Genomic DNA, 17,214 nt, shown 5'->3' on the forward strand with positions numbered 1-17,214 from the left:
TATTCCACCTCTGAGAATGATACTGTAAAAATCTTACACTACCTTCCCTTCGTACCCTTGTGAGTGAAGAATACTTATCATAGAGCTTGGCACAAAATAAGCACTCGCTGTTGTTGCTGTTAGTATTTTCATGAATTTGGGGACAGAGGAGAGTTTGCTCCAGAAGGCCTTCAGGCATAGGCTATGCCATAGATAAAAGGATGATAGTATAAACTGTGAAGTGAAATAAGCAGCATACAGACTTTGTTCATGATGTTAGTTACAGCCAGAGTCAAACTAGGTAAGGCATAAATACATTTATCTACCCGTGTTTTCATTTATGCATTCATATTTTTCCCCATACTCAAGTCTGCATATGTGCAGTCAAGAGCTGATTCATTTGAACTAAGCTGATATTACTAAAAATCTTCACCTGTTGGTTCTGACTCATTCATATATGAAGGTCTGGTGGATGGGGCATTACAGTCTTAATGATCTACACACTACTGGCCAGATCCTTATGGGTCTATAAGCATAAACTTCTGTATGATGGATGCATTTATCAATGGAGCATTTGATTGCCCAGATTTTGATATCTTAGGCAAAATGAAGAAGAAAGATAATTAAAATGTTTAAATATTTAAAATTATAAGGAACCACAATGAGTAGATGGTTAGCTCTCTCATGGTTACATGAATGAGAGACACCATGCTGGCTCATTGACTCTGTCAGGGAGTGAGGTAGTTTAAATTCTGTCTGTGCAGGTTAATGCCTGATAGAATCCTTGACAGAGTAGTCCTGCATATATTATATATTCTGTATACACACACAGATGAAAATATCATGGTGCCACTATGAATTGGAATCTAAATCTTTCCTCCTAATGGCCTCACTCTGTTCCTTATGGATAGAAAGAAAAACTGAGAGCAAATTTATGATAACATTAACAGCTAGTTCTAATATCAGTAAAAATGTCTTTAGGTTCACACTTCCTAATCACTTTCATGTCCTAGTAGAGGCCACATAGCTTCTTAAGAACCAAGTGCTTAGTCTGAGACACAGTACATTGTTACGTAAATGCCACAAGGTTGTGTAAAGTTTGTCTCCATGTAAGATCTTTGATGATAATAACTTAAAGTGATACTGCTCCCAAGGGTCATGTTTTAGTAGTTCAAAGTCTTAAGCTTCACAGGAGTCACTCTGGTGATGGGAAAGAATTTTTTTGATGTTTGTGTGGGTGTGCCTTCACAAACCTTCCCAAATGTTTTCCAAAAGTCATCACATATCTTTCTTTTTTCTTTTTATCTTTTTAATCCCTCTTCTCTTCCCAATAGTGCATCAAAACCTACAACTCTGACTGGCATCTCGTGAACTATAAATATGAAGATTACTCAGGAGAGTTTCGACAGCTTCCAAAGTGAGTAACTGTCAGACCACACAAGATGGAGTTATACACATAGTGAAAAGTCTTTGTACTTGAAATGCTCAGGGAGGAACATAACTTCAGATGCAATCAGAGTAATTGGAGAAAATATTTCTAGATGGTTTGTGTATATATGGTGTAGCTACTGTTTACAGGGCCTTTGATGATAAGACTCAAACATAGTACTCTGGTATTGGTAGGTGGTAATAAACATGTGGGTAGTTTAATTATGTTCAGCATTTTTAGGCTACCACTGACAAAACATAAATAGATGAAATTTTTTCATTGAGAAATACAAAACAAAGAAAATGTAAGTGTATTGAAGTATGCTGCAGTATATTTTTTTGTTTAAAAGAATATTTTGATGAAGAGACTTATAAAGGGCATATTATATTTTATGTTAAAAATAGTAAATCAAGAAACAAGTATTTTCCCAGTTAAATTTCTTTACCTCCTTTAAAGTATTAACTCATTCTAGGTTATACCAAAAGCAAATGTGTTTATACTGATTAGTGGTAGTTAAAGTGAATCAGGGATTGGTAGAGACTGTTATAAAACAATACATCCTGAAATGGTACAGGTAATGTCTTGGTCCATTTTGTGTTGCTTTCACAGAATACCTGAAACTGTGTAATTTATAAAGAAAAGAGGTTTAGTTAGCTCATAATTCTGCAGGCTGTATGAGAAGCATGGAGCTGGCATCTGCTCAGCTTCTAGTGAGGGCTTTTGTGCTGCATCAAAACATGGTGGAGAAGATCAGAGGAGAAGGGGGCGAGTACAGACGGGAACCAAACAGGAGGAGGATCCTTGCTTTCTAACAACCTGTTCTCATGAACTGATCCATTCCCAAGATAACTAGTCCTGTCACCAGAACAAGAACTCCTACTCACTACTGTGAAAAGAGCATTGAGCCTTTCAGAAGGGATCTGTGACTGACCCAGCTACATCCCCATTGGCCCAGCACCACCACATTGGGGATCAGATTTCAATGAGTTTTGATGGGGATAAATAAATCCTATCCAAACCATTGTAGCTGGCAAATTGAAGTCTAGTTGATTATGAAAATTGAAAGCAATGTATTGTTTGAAAAGTAACCATCACGAATAAAAATATTGCTTGATACCCAATTAATATATTTTTCTTTGTGTTGCATCTGTGACTTTGAGCCTTTATAGTAGTCTCAGGGGACCTAGCTATTTGTTTTTCCTCTTTGTGTGGCTCTGCCACTCCTTAGGAGTGTTCAGCCAACTCCCCAATTGCTTCTTTTTTTTTTTTTTTTTTTTTTTTTTTTTTGAGACAGAGTCTCACTTTGTTGTCCAGGCTAGAGTGAGTGCCATGGCGTCAGCCTAGCTCACAGCAACCTCAATCTCCTGGACTCAAGCAATCCTTCTGCCTCAGCCTCCCGAGTAGCTGGGACTACAGGCATGCGCCACCATGCCCGGCTAATTTTTTTATATATATATCAGTTGGCCAATTAATTTCTTTCTATTTATAGTAGAGACGGGGTCTCGCTCTTGCTCAGGCTGGTTTTGAACTCCTGACCTCGAGCAATCCGCCCGCCTCGGCCTCCCAAGAGCTAGGATTACAGGCGTGAGCCACAGCGCCCGGCCCCCAATTGCTTCTTTTTAAACCTCAGCCGAGAACACTCCCTCCTAGCATTATCTTCTCCAGATGGGCATGCTCTTTAGTTCTATATTTACCCAGTCCTCATTTGGGGATCTTACAATTCTTTCCATTTGATTGGCTGAACCCATCTTTATTGTCTTGTTCATATTCTCATGGTTAGAAGCTAACAGACTGTGAGATACTGTGTACTTTCTAGAATATAGACTGCTGGTAGATTTCACTTTGTGGCATTCATAAGAATTTCCAAATATGTGATGAGGAAGAGTGAGAGAATTGTAACCATGGTGAAGAACATAGATTCTGTGTTCTGCCTGCGTCAACTCTGCCCTCTGTAAGCCTCAGTTTCCTTACCTGTTAAATGGTCTTAGTAAGTCTCCACCATCTAATCCTAGCACTCTGGGAGGCCGAGGCGGGTGGATTGCTCGAGGTCAGGAGTTCGAAACCAGCCTGAGCAAGAGCGAGACCCCCGTCTCTACTATAAATAGAAAGAAATTAATTGGCCAACTCATAAATATAGAAAAAATTAGCCGGGCATGGTGGCGCATGCCTGTAGCCCCAGCTACTCGGGAGGCTGAGGCAGAAGGATTGCTTGAGCCCAGGAGTTTGAGGTTGCAGTGAGCTAGGCTTACGCCACGGCACTCATTCTAGCCTGGGCAACAACAAGACTCTGTCTCAAAAAAAAAAAAAAAAAAAAAGTCTCTACCATCTAAAGGACTGAATGAGAGAATACATGTAAAGTATACAGCACAGGGCCTGGCACATAATAAGCATTTAATAAAGGCCGGCTGCTATTGTTACTGATGTCTTGCTCTTATTATGGTTAGTTCCATCATTATTAATCACTTTGAATGCAGTGACTCCAAATTCTACTTTTGCTCATAAACTTTGCATTAAAAGTTATTGTACCAAGTCTTATTTATTAATAACTAATCCACTTCCTTATTTTTAATATGTCTACTGACTCCCAACAAGATATGCTGTCTCTTTTACATAGCTTTTTGGAGCTTTCTGACTCAAGTTTCTTGGCTCACCAACTTTGGGTAGCAAGGGTACTGATTGTTTTATTCTTTATCTGAGTGGACCAGCTTTGGATTTATTAAAGGCTTGTTCCTCTGATAGAGGAAGAAATGCAAAGCCTGTGCACTGACTAGGCAATTATAAAACAAGTTTTCTTTCTTGTTTTTAAAGCAAAGTGGCCAAGTTGGATAAACTTCCAGTTCATGTCTATGAAGTTGATGAGGAGGCTGACAAAGATGAGGTGGGACGCCTGCTTGCCGTTGCTTCTCTTCTCACTTTAGACCTAAACGTTGATTGTTACAGACTTAGATGATTTGTAAGAAAATTACCAATATTTAGCCAAAACAAGAATTGGAGTGTTACATGAAACCGGAAGAATTTTAAAAAACGTATTATTTGATTGATTGAAATAAGATCTCTGTTTCAACTTGACTGCTTAGCATTTCATGTTCTTCTGGTTGTGTTTATTTGTTCTGGGATCATTTTCAAAGACTTGGATTAGATTTGGCTACGTTGTTAAAAGATATCAAGATTACTTAGACCTTAAATTTAGGTTGTTTTTCAACAGGATATCTTGAACTGGCAAGTAGATTTTTAAATGGCTGTTTCTTCAGTGATTGCTTTTAGTGAAATCTGGTTTTATCAAGCCCACTCTCTCTGCTCCTAGAGAAAAGATTATGGCTAAAGGAGTATATAAAGAGAGTAGGGCATCAAGGTGATTTTTTTCACTGAACAAGGGAGACATAAAAAGGTAGTGCTGCCCATATCTGCACTTCTCATTTTCCCCACTAGATATTGGATGCCCTATTGTGAGTTTAGGTTTTTCCATTTTTTTCCCCTAAAATGTCAGCTGAGCCATAACACCAGTCACTGATGAACTTTAATAATGTCCGTGTAGCAAATTGTTTTAGAAACCACTTATGAAATAATTCTGAGAAAAGTAAGTGGTCATTTAAAATAAACAGGGTCTTGAGAACTTGGTGCCAATTGGGACAAATAGTGACAGGAGGACCAATTGAAATAATGCATGGAATGACATACAATACATTGTGAAGTCCTAGACAGAGAAATTATTACTGTTAATAATAATACAACTGCTAAAATTAATATTGAGATAGTCCAAAACAAAGCATAGGATGGGTCTTTCTGCCATTGTCTGTTTGATTACAAAAGAATTGCAGAGTTGTTTGTGCATGTGTTTTATCTGTTTATTGTATATACAAATATATGCCTAACATTTTTAGCAGTGGTAGCAGCTCCATGCCCTCTTCCATAAACCTAGATCTCATCATGTGGGGTCTGAACTTGAAAAAGCATGTTTCTTTGCTTCTCTAGCTTTCTCTTCACTTTTCTGGCTCCTCCTCCTCCTCTATTCCTGCTTGCATTCTTGCTTTTCTTTCTTCTTTTCCTTTGCTCCATCATTTTATCTCTCTTTTATGTGTTGCCTCACGTTTCCTCTCTTTCTTTATTCACCTTTCCCTGAACTAAGCCTCTGGGAAGTTTTCCAGGAATTTGCTTTTGTCCTCCAACTATAGGGGAGTGTAATTTGAAAATATTTTTCATGAAACCAGGCAAGACCTTCCAACTAGAGTGGTCAAGTGTGGTATGTACTTTCCGTGGTTCATTAAACACTTAAAAATTTGGACTGGAGCTTGCTTTGCCTTTAATGGAATGGGGTTTTCAGGAATGTAGGCTGATCTCTCTCTTTTACTGCTAAGCGGACTCTAATGTGACTTGTAGGCATTAGTGTCAGTGGTTCCTACAGTAAAGGGGTGATGGACAGCTTGGCACAAAGGGGGAGATTTTCCCACTGACCAAGCTCACAACGAGTTGCCTCAGTGTTAACGAGAGATTGATTTTGGTGGTGTTTTCCTTTTCTCCCAGGATGCTGCCTCCCTCGGATCTCAGAAGGGTGGAATCACCAAGCATGGGTGGCTGTACAAAGGCAACATGAACACTGCCATCAGTGTGACCATGAGGGTGAGGAGGCCTGTACCCTGCTTTCCCCTCCCATGAAACCCTTTCTGCTGTAGGTCTTGAGCACAATGCCCAAGATGAGTGGGCGTGCTGTTCTTCCTGACAAAAGGGACGTTGTCTGTTTACTAAAATGCTTCCATGATAGAAGCACCCCCATTGGGACAGCCCTGTTCACCCACTTCCCTCATCACCCTCTGACCACCAGCATGAAGAAACTATCACTGGGCTGGTGTGAAAGTCCATCACTGACATAGGCTTTCTTCTCTATTTGAACTGAAAAATGCACCTTGGTACCTCACAGAACATCACTGAGGGCCTGTTTGTCATGCTAGACCTCAGCATTTCTGTGGAAGTGTACTGCGGCAAAGTCAAGTAAAGCAAAAGTTGAGGACTGAAAAGGAATATTGTTAAATTGCAAGAGGGTTGCAGAGAGAAAAGTAAAACTAGTCTAAGAAGCTATTCAGGAGAGAAATAGGACCAGAGAAAGATCAGGATTACAAATACAGAGAAAACAAACAATTGAAGAGAGGAAGGATGAACAGGAAGGTGAAAACTAAATCAAGGGAAATGTGACTGTCATAATCCCAGGCTGGAAAATCGCTCAGTGTCACGAGGCAGAAAATAGTTCCTATTCTGTGTGAGCAAGAAGCCCTGGGGAGTTTAGAAAAAGTTTCCATCCTTCTGTGCTGCATTCCAAATTGGAAGTCCTTGCACTGCTTTTGGGTGGTTATGTAAAATTTCAGATTCTGAGGGTGAGAAAAATGACCCATGGATGTTAAGGCAGCCACCTCCGCAGAACTGAAATGCAGCGAGTCTGTTAGATGTGATGGGGAGTCGTAACCCATCCAGTTACCTGGAGCCTCAGCCTAACCCATCCAGTTAGCTGGAGCGGGGTTAGTTTTGGAGAGAACTGAAACAGTTTTTATGTATGCGTGTAGTCTTAAGTGGGTTATTGATAGAGATGTGGCTCTTTTCATTTTGAAAGAATAGCTCTGTATGTATTTTCTTCCAGTCATTTAAGAGACGTTTTTTCCACCTGATTCAACTTGGTGATGGATCGTATAATTTGAATTTTTATAAAGATGAAAAGATCTCCAAGGAACCGAAAGGATCAATATTTCTGGATTCCTGTATGGGTGTTGTTCAGGTAAATATGAAAAGAGTTTTGTCATCAAGTTTTCTTATCTGCAGTAATACTATTTGTGAATGGCAGGTTTAAGCAAACACTTCCAAAATGAGTCAACACGTGGAAATATTTAGAACAGCTCTAGCATCTCAGTGGTGACTATTGTCACTATCACCGTAGTACCGGTTGCAGTGTAGCGTATCAGTAAAGAGTTGGGTTTTGAGGCAACTTGTTTAAATACCTGCTCTACCACTTATTAGCTGTGTAACCTTGGGGATGTTATTTAACCTTCCCGCACCTCAGTTTCCTCATTTGTTAAGTAGGGATAATGATAGTACCAAGTATGGTTACTGAGAGGATTAATTAAATTAATACTCATACAGAGCTTAGAACAGTGCCAGCAGATGGTAAGCATTCAGTCCATATGAGATAGTTTTGTTACCGTAGTGTTGTTGCACTCGTGAGTTGTTATTAAAAATTATCTTTAATTATATATAACAAATGAATGTATTCTTATTTTTTAAAATTGGACAATGCAAATAAAGCAGAAGTCCTGACTCCCTCTCCCCACCTCCCAGCTCTCCCTTTCCCAGGGAGCTGTTACCAGTTTGGTGTGCATCCTTCTGTATCTTTTTATAGTTGTCTTTAAAAGCAAGTTGTTGGTTTCCCCACCCATCATCTGTCCATCTCTCCATCTGTCTGTTCATCTTTCCATCCTTCCACCCACTCCTTTGCCATTTTCCAGGAAGATTTAAGGCAGCAGCTTACAGGGATGCATAAAACATAGGACAGCATAAATTTAAAATGGAAGTGAAAGCAGAAAGATGAACAAGGGTTTGGGATGGGGCGAGATAAAATAGAATTAAGAAAAAAAAAAGCACATGTTTTGAAGGCCTAACACCTGCTATGGGTAGACCCCCAAGATCCGGACACAATTGCAGTGCACATAAGACACAGAGAATCCAATTAGTCAGAAGCTGCCCCAGTAATCTCAGAATGAAGATCACTCAGGCATTTCTCTGAGGGTTCTTAGACAGAGGGCTCTCTGATTAACGAACAGTCTCCCTAACAACTCCTCACAAAAGATGCAGTCATGTTAGCAGAGAATTTTCCCCTAAACATGACTCCGTGGTGGCTGATCATATCAGCCCAAAGCTCAATTCTGTAAGGAGACTGTTTTGTGGGGCCAGTGTGACTAAAGTCTGGGGCACAGCTATCTGGAGTGACCACAGGTATTCTCGTTTATGTATTTATCTGGTTGCCTAAAATTAAAGTGCATTTTTACCAAGGAATACATTCATGTAATTGAAACAGTCTAGTCGTGCTGAAGGGTAGTGGGAAAAGTACCTCACCCCTGCATCAACCCTACTCAGGCGCTCTCTGCTTCCCTGAAACAGTCATTTTCAACTTTTTTCATTATTCTTTTTGGAGTTTTCTCTGATATTTCTGGGCCATGGATGTTCACAGTTCTTTCTTCATTCATTAGCTTTGGACATTGGATGACTCCTATGCTGGTAGATAGGATTTTAGCTCCTGGTACCCTCCTTCCTATTCTAATCTGGACGCATCACTTTCTCCACCTCACACAGCTGTCATCCTAGAGATTCCCTCTGTCCCCTTCCCCGTGTCGGATTCCCTAGTTCCAGGATCCCGTATCTTCCTCATTCTTGTTGTACTTTCTTGTTTTTGAGGAGCACATCCTCCAGTAATATATGGATGTATGATATTAATTTTTGATATCATACATTAACTATGTTATATCGATTAATTAATGTCATAATTAATGTTAATTATATCATGCATAAATTAATTTTTCAGTGTTAGGGTATCTGTGAACATTTTTGCATTCATACTTGACTCATAGTTTGGCCAGTTAGAAAATCCAAAGTGAAATCATTTTGCCTTGGAATTTTGGAGGCATTCTATGACCTTCTGGGTACTAGTGTCATTTGGAGGAATCTGATGTTATTCTTAGTCCCTGTTGTTTGTCATCATCTCTTTATCTCTAGTATTCAGAAATTTAGGGTGTTGTGTCTTGATTTTGACTTTTTTTTTTGTAAACTTTTTTTGTTAAGGCTTGACGGATAAATAGAGAATACATACGTAATGGGTGTGTGGCTCAGTGAGTTTCCGTCAAGTTTGGTTGTCTTTTATCTTTTGTGTTCTTTTTATCTTTACCACATTCTGAAGACTGCACACTCTGTCCTGCACACTCTGGTTCCCTTGGTCTTCCCCAGCTCTGGTCAGTCTCTTAACTCAGCAAGACGGCAGGACTCTGTTTGGGTTCCCCTTCCTGTGCCACGATCCAGATACTGACTCCAGGCAGAAGGCTGAGGTGGTGTGGGGCTCACTTTACTTATTTCCCTTTTATCAGGGATCACAGGCCTGCACTGTCTGTGGTGTCTTATCTGTTTTGTTTGGTTTTATAGTAATGATGGCAGAAGAGTAAGTCCAGGTCCTGTTACTTCATTGTGGCCAGAGGTGGAGGAAGTCAGAGGTCTGGAATGAGATGTCTGCAGGGGTCAGGCAGGTGGATGAGGTGGCAGAAGAGGCCTAGTTGTGAAGCAGTAGCAAATGCTGGGGACTGTGGCAGACTGGAGCCTGGTGCTGGGTTACGGGGGCAGCTGCTGCTCAGCTCAGCTGATGTTGCCAGGTGGAACTGCTAGCTCAGCAGTACCAGATCATCTGATTTTTCAAAAAGCTACAAAGACAAAATTTTAGTTAAATCTTGGTAGCTTTAATTATTGTAACAAATTTAAAAAATCACTTTGCAGTACCAAAAAAATAAAAAAAGATAAACTACATGAAAGTGTATGGGGTCCTAGCTCAAGACTAATATACTACTTAATGTTCACTGAAAATTTTCAGACAACAGCTAATCAGTACGTAGATGTCTCTCAGCTAGCAGGTCAGCCCCAGCTGAAAGCTGCCGCTGTGAACAACTGACTTATATCAGAGTATGTTTATTGACAGTGTGAAGTAAGGAGTACCAGAGTGATTTATCAGTGGCAGTGAATTAACTTCTTGTGTGGGATTCCCAAGTAGGAATTTCCTTTCATTTGTATTCTTAAGTTGGGAAAATTTTAAGTTACCTTTTAACTGAATTTTCTGGCATTGACTTAAAAAAATAGGTTAAAGCAAAACTAAATATATTTGGCAATCTCATTTTTAAAAGTAGGAAGTAATTATTTTTGTTTTACAAGAGAGTTTTGTTGCATGTCTTTGGCACAGTATTCAGATGTTTATAAGTACAACAGCCCTGAGCTTTTACTTAGTCTCTTGGGTGCATTTCAAAAACTAAGGTTCTAACTTCAGTGGAAATCTCTTCCTTTGGATTGTTTTTGCAGATGTAGCTGATGGTGTTTTTCATTTAATAAATTATATCTAAGGCTTGAAAAGATTAAAATCATTTTTTTATCCATGTCTGTTTGTAAACTAAACTTCAGAAGTTGTGATTTAAGTGTTTTTTAAAAATTATTACTTTTGAATGTTATAAAAAAATTAGTTGGTTAGTACTATAAACTCGAAGAAATGCCTAAACTAAAAGTTTTAGAAGTATTTTAGAACCCTAGAAATCGAGTATACTTATTTGCAGATGAGGATACTGAGGCTTAGAGAGAGGAATAACTTAGAATCAAGGCCTAAAGTTTTCCCCCCACTTTTAACTTTTTACTTTCATGATGGTGAGTATATGAGGCACTGGAGAATGGAGGGGAGAGAACTCATTTTGTTTCTAGCCTTTGACTGCTTCTCTGATTCTTGGTGAAATCCAGGTGGCAATTACTGAGCCCATAGCGGGCAGTCTGTGCACAAGAGTTTGTGTGGCTTTACCTGGAGTAGCACTTGGCTTTGCGTTTCCGAGAACTGTGCTGCAGAAAACACAGACAGACCTTTGGGAGGGTTGCCCGTCCCCAACACTTGCACCGAGGGGCTTCCTCAGGGACTGTGGTTAACCAGCTAGAATATTAGTGGGTGTAGGAAGCTCTTCTTCTCTCAGGTTGGCAGGAGTTTGTAATTTCACATCTCCCAGCCTATGCTTACAAGTAGTCTTGTGTCATGTTCCTCAGAGCTGAACCTCTATCTGATGTGGGCAACCCGGGGAGATTTGGCCCCTCCAGGGGACATCTGGCAGTATCTGGAAACATTTTTAATTATCATGATTTGGGGATGTGCTACTATTGGCATCTGGTGGGTTGAGGCCAGGAATGTCATGACCATCCTACAACGCCCAGGACAGCCCCTCACAACAGAGAATTGGCTGCCCAAATGTCAATAGTACCTAGGTTGAGAAGTCCTGGTCTAGTGCACATCCATCTTCCGTCTTGTACTGCGTGAGGACTATTGTGTTTGCACTTTGAACTGGTCACCCTCTCACAGGCATGAAAACTTGACACATGAGCCAAGGCCATAGGCAGGGAGTCCAACTTCCTTTTGGAATTCATAAGTGATGAGTTCCAGACAAGTCATTCAAACATGCCAATAGATAATGGTTTGCTTTTAAAAATGCAATACCACATACTACCTTGTTAAAAAAAAATAGAAGCTAAAGGAATATGAAAATTTTATATGAAATTTCATTCATTCAACAAAGACTTTTGAAGTGCCCACTATATGTGCCAGACACTGTTCCAGTGACTAGGGATGTAGTATTAAACAAAAAGAAGGGAAAATCTCTGCCCTTGAGGAGCTTCCATTCCATCGGACAGGACAGACATTGAATAAAATAAATATGTAAAATAGGTAATGAGTGAGATGGAAAAATAAAGCTATGGAGCAGGTAAAGCAGGGAGGAGGGATAGTGCTGAGGTCCACGGGGAGGGGGTTTACAGTTTTAAATAGCTTGTTCTGAAATGCCGATGAGATGGCCCCATCAGCCAATGAGAGACACTATTTTATGGCAGTACTGTAGTTCTTTAAACACTTGTCTCTTTATCCTTTTTCCATTTCAGAACAACAAAGTCAGGCGTTTTGCTTTTGAGCTCAAGATGCAGGACAAAAGTACTTATCTGCTGGCAGCAGACAGTGAAGTGGAAATGGAAGAATGGATCACAACTCTCAATAAGATTCTCCAGCTCAACTTTGAAGCTGCAATGCAAGAAAAGCGAAATGGAGACTCTCATGAAGGTGTGTGTAGGTTTGGCTTCTCCCAGGCACACACACTCTGTGGGGGTCTTTGTTCTTGCCAGGAGTGTTTAGGAAGGAGACTTGTATTGCACAAGTATGAGAGAGGGGACAGATATGAGATCTTTATAGGTAGCTGCCAGCAAAGATTTTGTCACATTAGAATTTACCTCTCTAACATTTTTTATGTGGACATCATGTAATGGGAGAAGCCACAGCTTTGGATGCAGAGAGGAAGATCTGGGTTTGAGTCCCCTATATACCATTTTTCAGCTGTGTAGCCTTGGGCAAACTACTCCTTGTTTTCTGAGCCACCATTTATTTGCCTATAAAATGGGAATAAAAACAAAACTTCCTGGTCAGATGGAAAGAGTAAATAAGAAAATGTTATTTCAAGTACCTGGCATAGAGTTTGCAATGTGTTATATTAGTTAGTAATAGTTTTTATCATTAAGAAGATCCTTTGGAATTTTTAAGACAAGGTTAGGATGGGTGAGAGCCTCAGATTAAATTGGTGAGAAAAATCTGGCTATGTTTTTGACAATTCATGTATAGCTCAAGCCCTTAGGTAGTTCCCCAATCCTGGCTGCCCTCTAGAAGTGCGTGGAAGCTTTTTAAAAATACTGTTTCCTTGGTCCCACCAAAGGTTCTGATTTAGTTGGGCAGGTCTGGGCAGGTCTGACTTTTGAGAAGTGTGTCCCTGTGGGCTGTTGTTCATAGCTAGTATCAGTTCAATGAGATAGTGTACATGCTGTACCAGCTGTTAAATGTTTGATGCTCACCACTGGGCCTGGGCATCAGTATTTTTTCAAAGCACCCTGCCCAGCCCCCACCCCCAGGTGTTTCCTGTGTGTATACAGAGTTAAGGACCACTTCATTCAAGGGCACCTAAGAGAAATGGCCTTCCTTCTCCTGTTTTAAATAAAAGACTTTGAATCACAAGTAACCCAGATAATCTGTTTTGCCATTTTAGATGATGAACAAAGCAAATTGGAAGGTTCTGGTTCCGGTTTAGATAGCTACCTGCCTGAACTTGTCAAGGTAACATCATCTTAAATTTGCTCTTCATTGAATGCTATTAAAATGCTTCTCATGTCACAAGTTTGTCCCGAATGGAATCTGTTAAAATCATAGCGATTATGTTGTGATTACCACTCTCTGTTTTCTGCCTGGAATATGAGGTTACATGAAGCATGGTACTGCCCTGATTTGAGACTTCAGTCTGTTTTTCAGAAAACACCCTACAAAGTATCCTCTTTTTACTATTCTTTAAGTGTTTTTCCCCTAATAATATTTAATACTACATCACAAGTGTTAAAGAAATAACCAAAATACCTAGGTACGTGTTCTCATAATAACATGGTACTTTCTATGTTTACACACGCGCTTCTCCTTATTTAAGTTAATAGACACAGTTTCAAAGAGGATGAATGTGGTGATCTTGCCACTATACCAAAGAGAGATTGCCCAAATGACAGAAAATGTTCCTGGGTTACTCTCAATTTAAAAAAAAAAAAAAGGCTCTACCTGTATTTTATAATTTTAGGAAACTTGAAAAGCACAAAGAAAATCAAAACAACCACACTGCCACCACCCAGATTCAACATGTTATTACTATGTTGTCTTTTTAGCTTCTATATTTTTAAAAGAAATAAAACATCAGTTATAGTTAAAGTTCTTTTAAAGCACTATCTATATTCCCATTCTCTTCGTCCCCTCAAACCCCATCCAGAGTCAAGCACTATTATGTTTTACTTCCATTTCATTTTTATATCTTTTACAAATCAGTCTGTCATAATGATATATATGGTGTTATTTTGTATGTTTAAAAATGTTATATAAATGCTAACATGCTATATGTATTATTCTGCACTTTTTAAAATTCAGCCTTATTGAGATCCATCTGAGCTGGTATATGGATCTAATTCATCCCTTTTATTAAACATTTCACTTTAGCTGTTCTATTATTTCCATTTTTTTCTATTATAAACAATGCTACAATGAATATCCTTGTACTTGTCTCCTTGTGTGTATCCATGAACGATTGTTTTTTAAATGAGAGAAGTATCTTTGTCTTCTCTCTGGCCCTTTATATTCTTATTCTGTTACTGCCTTTCTATTCTTTTTATGATAATACAGTGAAATAGTGACTCTACACACCCAGATCTTAAACACTATAATAGAAACATGGTTTATCTATATAGGATTATAAATAGACTAGCATTCAGCATTGACCTTTATTTTAAGACAGCAAGGCTCTTCTCAAATATAAAATCTCCCTCCCTGGCTGGGACTTTAGAGCATTGTTTTTCTTCAGGACTTGACTGTTACCACAGTATCTTTTTAGCACCTGCCTATTAAAGCTAATTTTAGTGCCACCATTTTAACCTCCTCCTAGTCTGGGAAGAGTTTTGGCTTGTGTGTTTGTGTTTTCTTGGTAGGAACTTCTGTGTATCCTATTTTGCACTGAGATTTGCTTTTCTGTGTCTGGATGTTTGGGGGTTCTCAAAACAAAGTGTTGGAACCTGTTTGGGTTTTAGTTTGTTGAAGCAGTTAATATATTTGATGGGTTGTAGAGCTCAGAAGGTAACTTCCTGCTCTAACTAGGTGAACAGAATGGATACATAGGAGAAGATTCGTTGGAGCCTCATGATTAATTAAAAATCGATGTTTTTTTCCTATGAAGACATGTAGGAGTTATCCCTTTCTTTCTTCTCTTGCTACCTGGACAACATAATTCACTGTTTTTAGATCCTAAGACCTAGGATCTAAGCAGATTTAGACCTAGGCAGATTTTATATTTTATATATGTGTGTGTATATATGATATATATGTAAATATACATGTGTGTACATGTATGTATACATATACTTATATTCTTATATGTATACATTATATTTGTACTTAGGTTTTCACAGTTTTTAAAAATTTAACATATTGAGAATTATTTCTAAACTTCGTGTTATAACCAAGTTAGCTGAAGCAATTTTAGTTGATAAAATCAATTTAATTGACTTCAGCTCTACTTCTTATTGTTTGTTTTGATTTAATTTTTATTCTTTTTTTTAATTGAGCCATAGTTTACATTGAACAAAGTGCTCAAGCATGAATTGTATAGCTCCATGGAATTCACATTTGTACGGTAACGTAACCACTGCCCAGATCAATATACAGACCACTCACAGCACCCAGCAGACTGTCTTGTATCCCCTCCCAGCTGATTACCCTGTTACTTTGCCCTCCTTCACAGTAGGTTAGTTTTGACTATTTTAGGCATTCCTATGAATGGAATCATACTGTTTGTACTCTTTGTGTCAGGCTTCTTTAGCTAAGCATTATGTAACCCACATTTAAAAATAATTTAAGTGGAATAGAATTGAATAGAGAATATAAAAGTATACTACTCTTAATAGTGATAGACATTTCACATATATACATGTACACACACATATATAGTATGTGTTGCATTGTAATGTAAAACATATTTTTGGTGTGTTTTTGTTATATACTGTTATTGATATGTAATAGTTGTACATATTTGTGGGGTATGTATGCTATTTCGATATCTGTGTATAATGGATAATGATCAAGTCAGGGTAATTGGGATATCTAGCACCTCAAACATTTATGTTTCCTTTGTGTTGGGAACATTTAAGCATATTTCTTACTGTGGGCAATGGTCAAAGCCTGAAAAATGCAGCATCATTAGAATCCCCCCCCCCCAGCTCTCAGGTGTTTTATTTATTTATTTTTACTTTTTGGAATAGAAATTTAAATGTATTTCTTAAACACAAATAATAAATGATCTTTGTAGAAAACTTAAAATAGCACGGTTTCATCTATAAAATATTTTTGCTCGAACCATCTAGCATGAACCCAGTCAAGCCTCTAGACCTAAGTTCTAGATTACAGCAAATACAGAGAATACAGGAACAAGTTAAATGACACTGTAAGGAAACAACTGGACAAATACAGGATAATGGGTAGTATATATGACAGTCAGCATAGACTCATTAAAAGTCAGTGTCATTAAAAAAGAAAACAGATGGGGGAACAGTTCGATATTCAAAGAGACTACAGAGGTGTAAAAACCAAATGTAATGTGTGAACCTTCATTGTTGAACCTACGCTGAGGGGTTAGGGCTACAAAAGACATTTTTGGGCTAATTGAGGAAATCTCTCAGGTGTGTTAAAAATATTTTTATTTAAGAAGGTTAAAAAAAGGCAGAAGGTAATTTTTTGAAGGGAAAAAGAATGAAGCAATCTAAGATGTATTGTCATTCACTCAGCATGCTGCTGTCAGGAGTGTTGGGAGCAGGTGTTTGTGGGCTTTGCCTTTTAATGGCCTACTCAGCAGTGTGCATGGTGAGTGGCCCAGGCAACAGGGGCAGACCTATGCCCTGAGTAAGAATATGACTTCAGCTGTTTATCCTCCCCCTCCAGTGTATCTGAGGTGGGGATCATTTACCTGCTGAGAAAGCAGAGAAGTTGACTGTAATTCTTGTTCATCTATCCTGTTTTTAGGAGGAATGGGCCCTGTGGCTGCAAAATCAGAGATGCGTGTAGGGGGTGGGGCGGGGTGGGGTGGAGGAGAGAGCAGTGCAAAGAGGGAGAGTTTAGTCAGGGGATGGAAAGGTAAAGAGGTCAGTACCAGGGAAGGAAGGCACAAAATAGGGTCAGCCTGGGAGGCTGGGCCACAGTTAAGATTGCAGAGAAAGGCCTAGAACAATGGGGGAAGGCTGAAGGTGGTTGGAGGTGTCATAATGGCAGGTTCCTCTCTGGTCAGCTCCTCTTTCTGCCTCCCTCATCCTGTTGCCCCGGCTTTTGTTTCTATTACTGAGACATAGCCAAACAGGATATGACTGACAGGAAGTTGTTTTAGTGCAAAAATAACTGATGTCTCATTCTGGAATATTATGGAGGGGCCCTTTACTTTCGGTGTGAG

General features: G+C 39.1%; 1 protein-coding gene across 25 annotated transcripts in view; it reads left to right on the top strand.

Annotated features, from left to right (window-relative positions):
* DOCK9 (dedicator of cytokinesis 9) overlaps nt 1-17,214 on the top strand; it is a 272,799-nt gene that overhangs the window by 144,615 nt on the left and 110,970 nt on the right. For all 25 annotated transcript variants that reach the window (XM_076009317.1, XM_012755876.3, XM_076009325.1 and 22 more), the window contains exons 4-9: nt 1,314-1,396; nt 4,217-4,286; nt 5,930-6,025; nt 7,035-7,169; nt 12,098-12,272; nt 13,243-13,310. In XM_076009317.1, the coding sequence (XP_075865432.1) occupies nt 1,314-1,396; nt 4,217-4,286; nt 5,930-6,025; nt 7,035-7,169; nt 12,098-12,272; nt 13,243-13,310 (627 nt within the window). The remainder of the gene's footprint in view (nt 1-1,313; nt 1,397-4,216; nt 4,287-5,929; nt 6,026-7,034; nt 7,170-12,097; nt 12,273-13,242; nt 13,311-17,214) is intronic.

The sequence above is a fragment of the Microcebus murinus genome, chromosome 13 (assembly GCF_040939455.1).
Source record: "Microcebus murinus isolate Inina chromosome 13, M.murinus_Inina_mat1.0, whole genome shotgun sequence".
NCBI lineage: Eukaryota > Metazoa > Chordata > Mammalia > Primates > Cheirogaleidae > Microcebus > Microcebus murinus.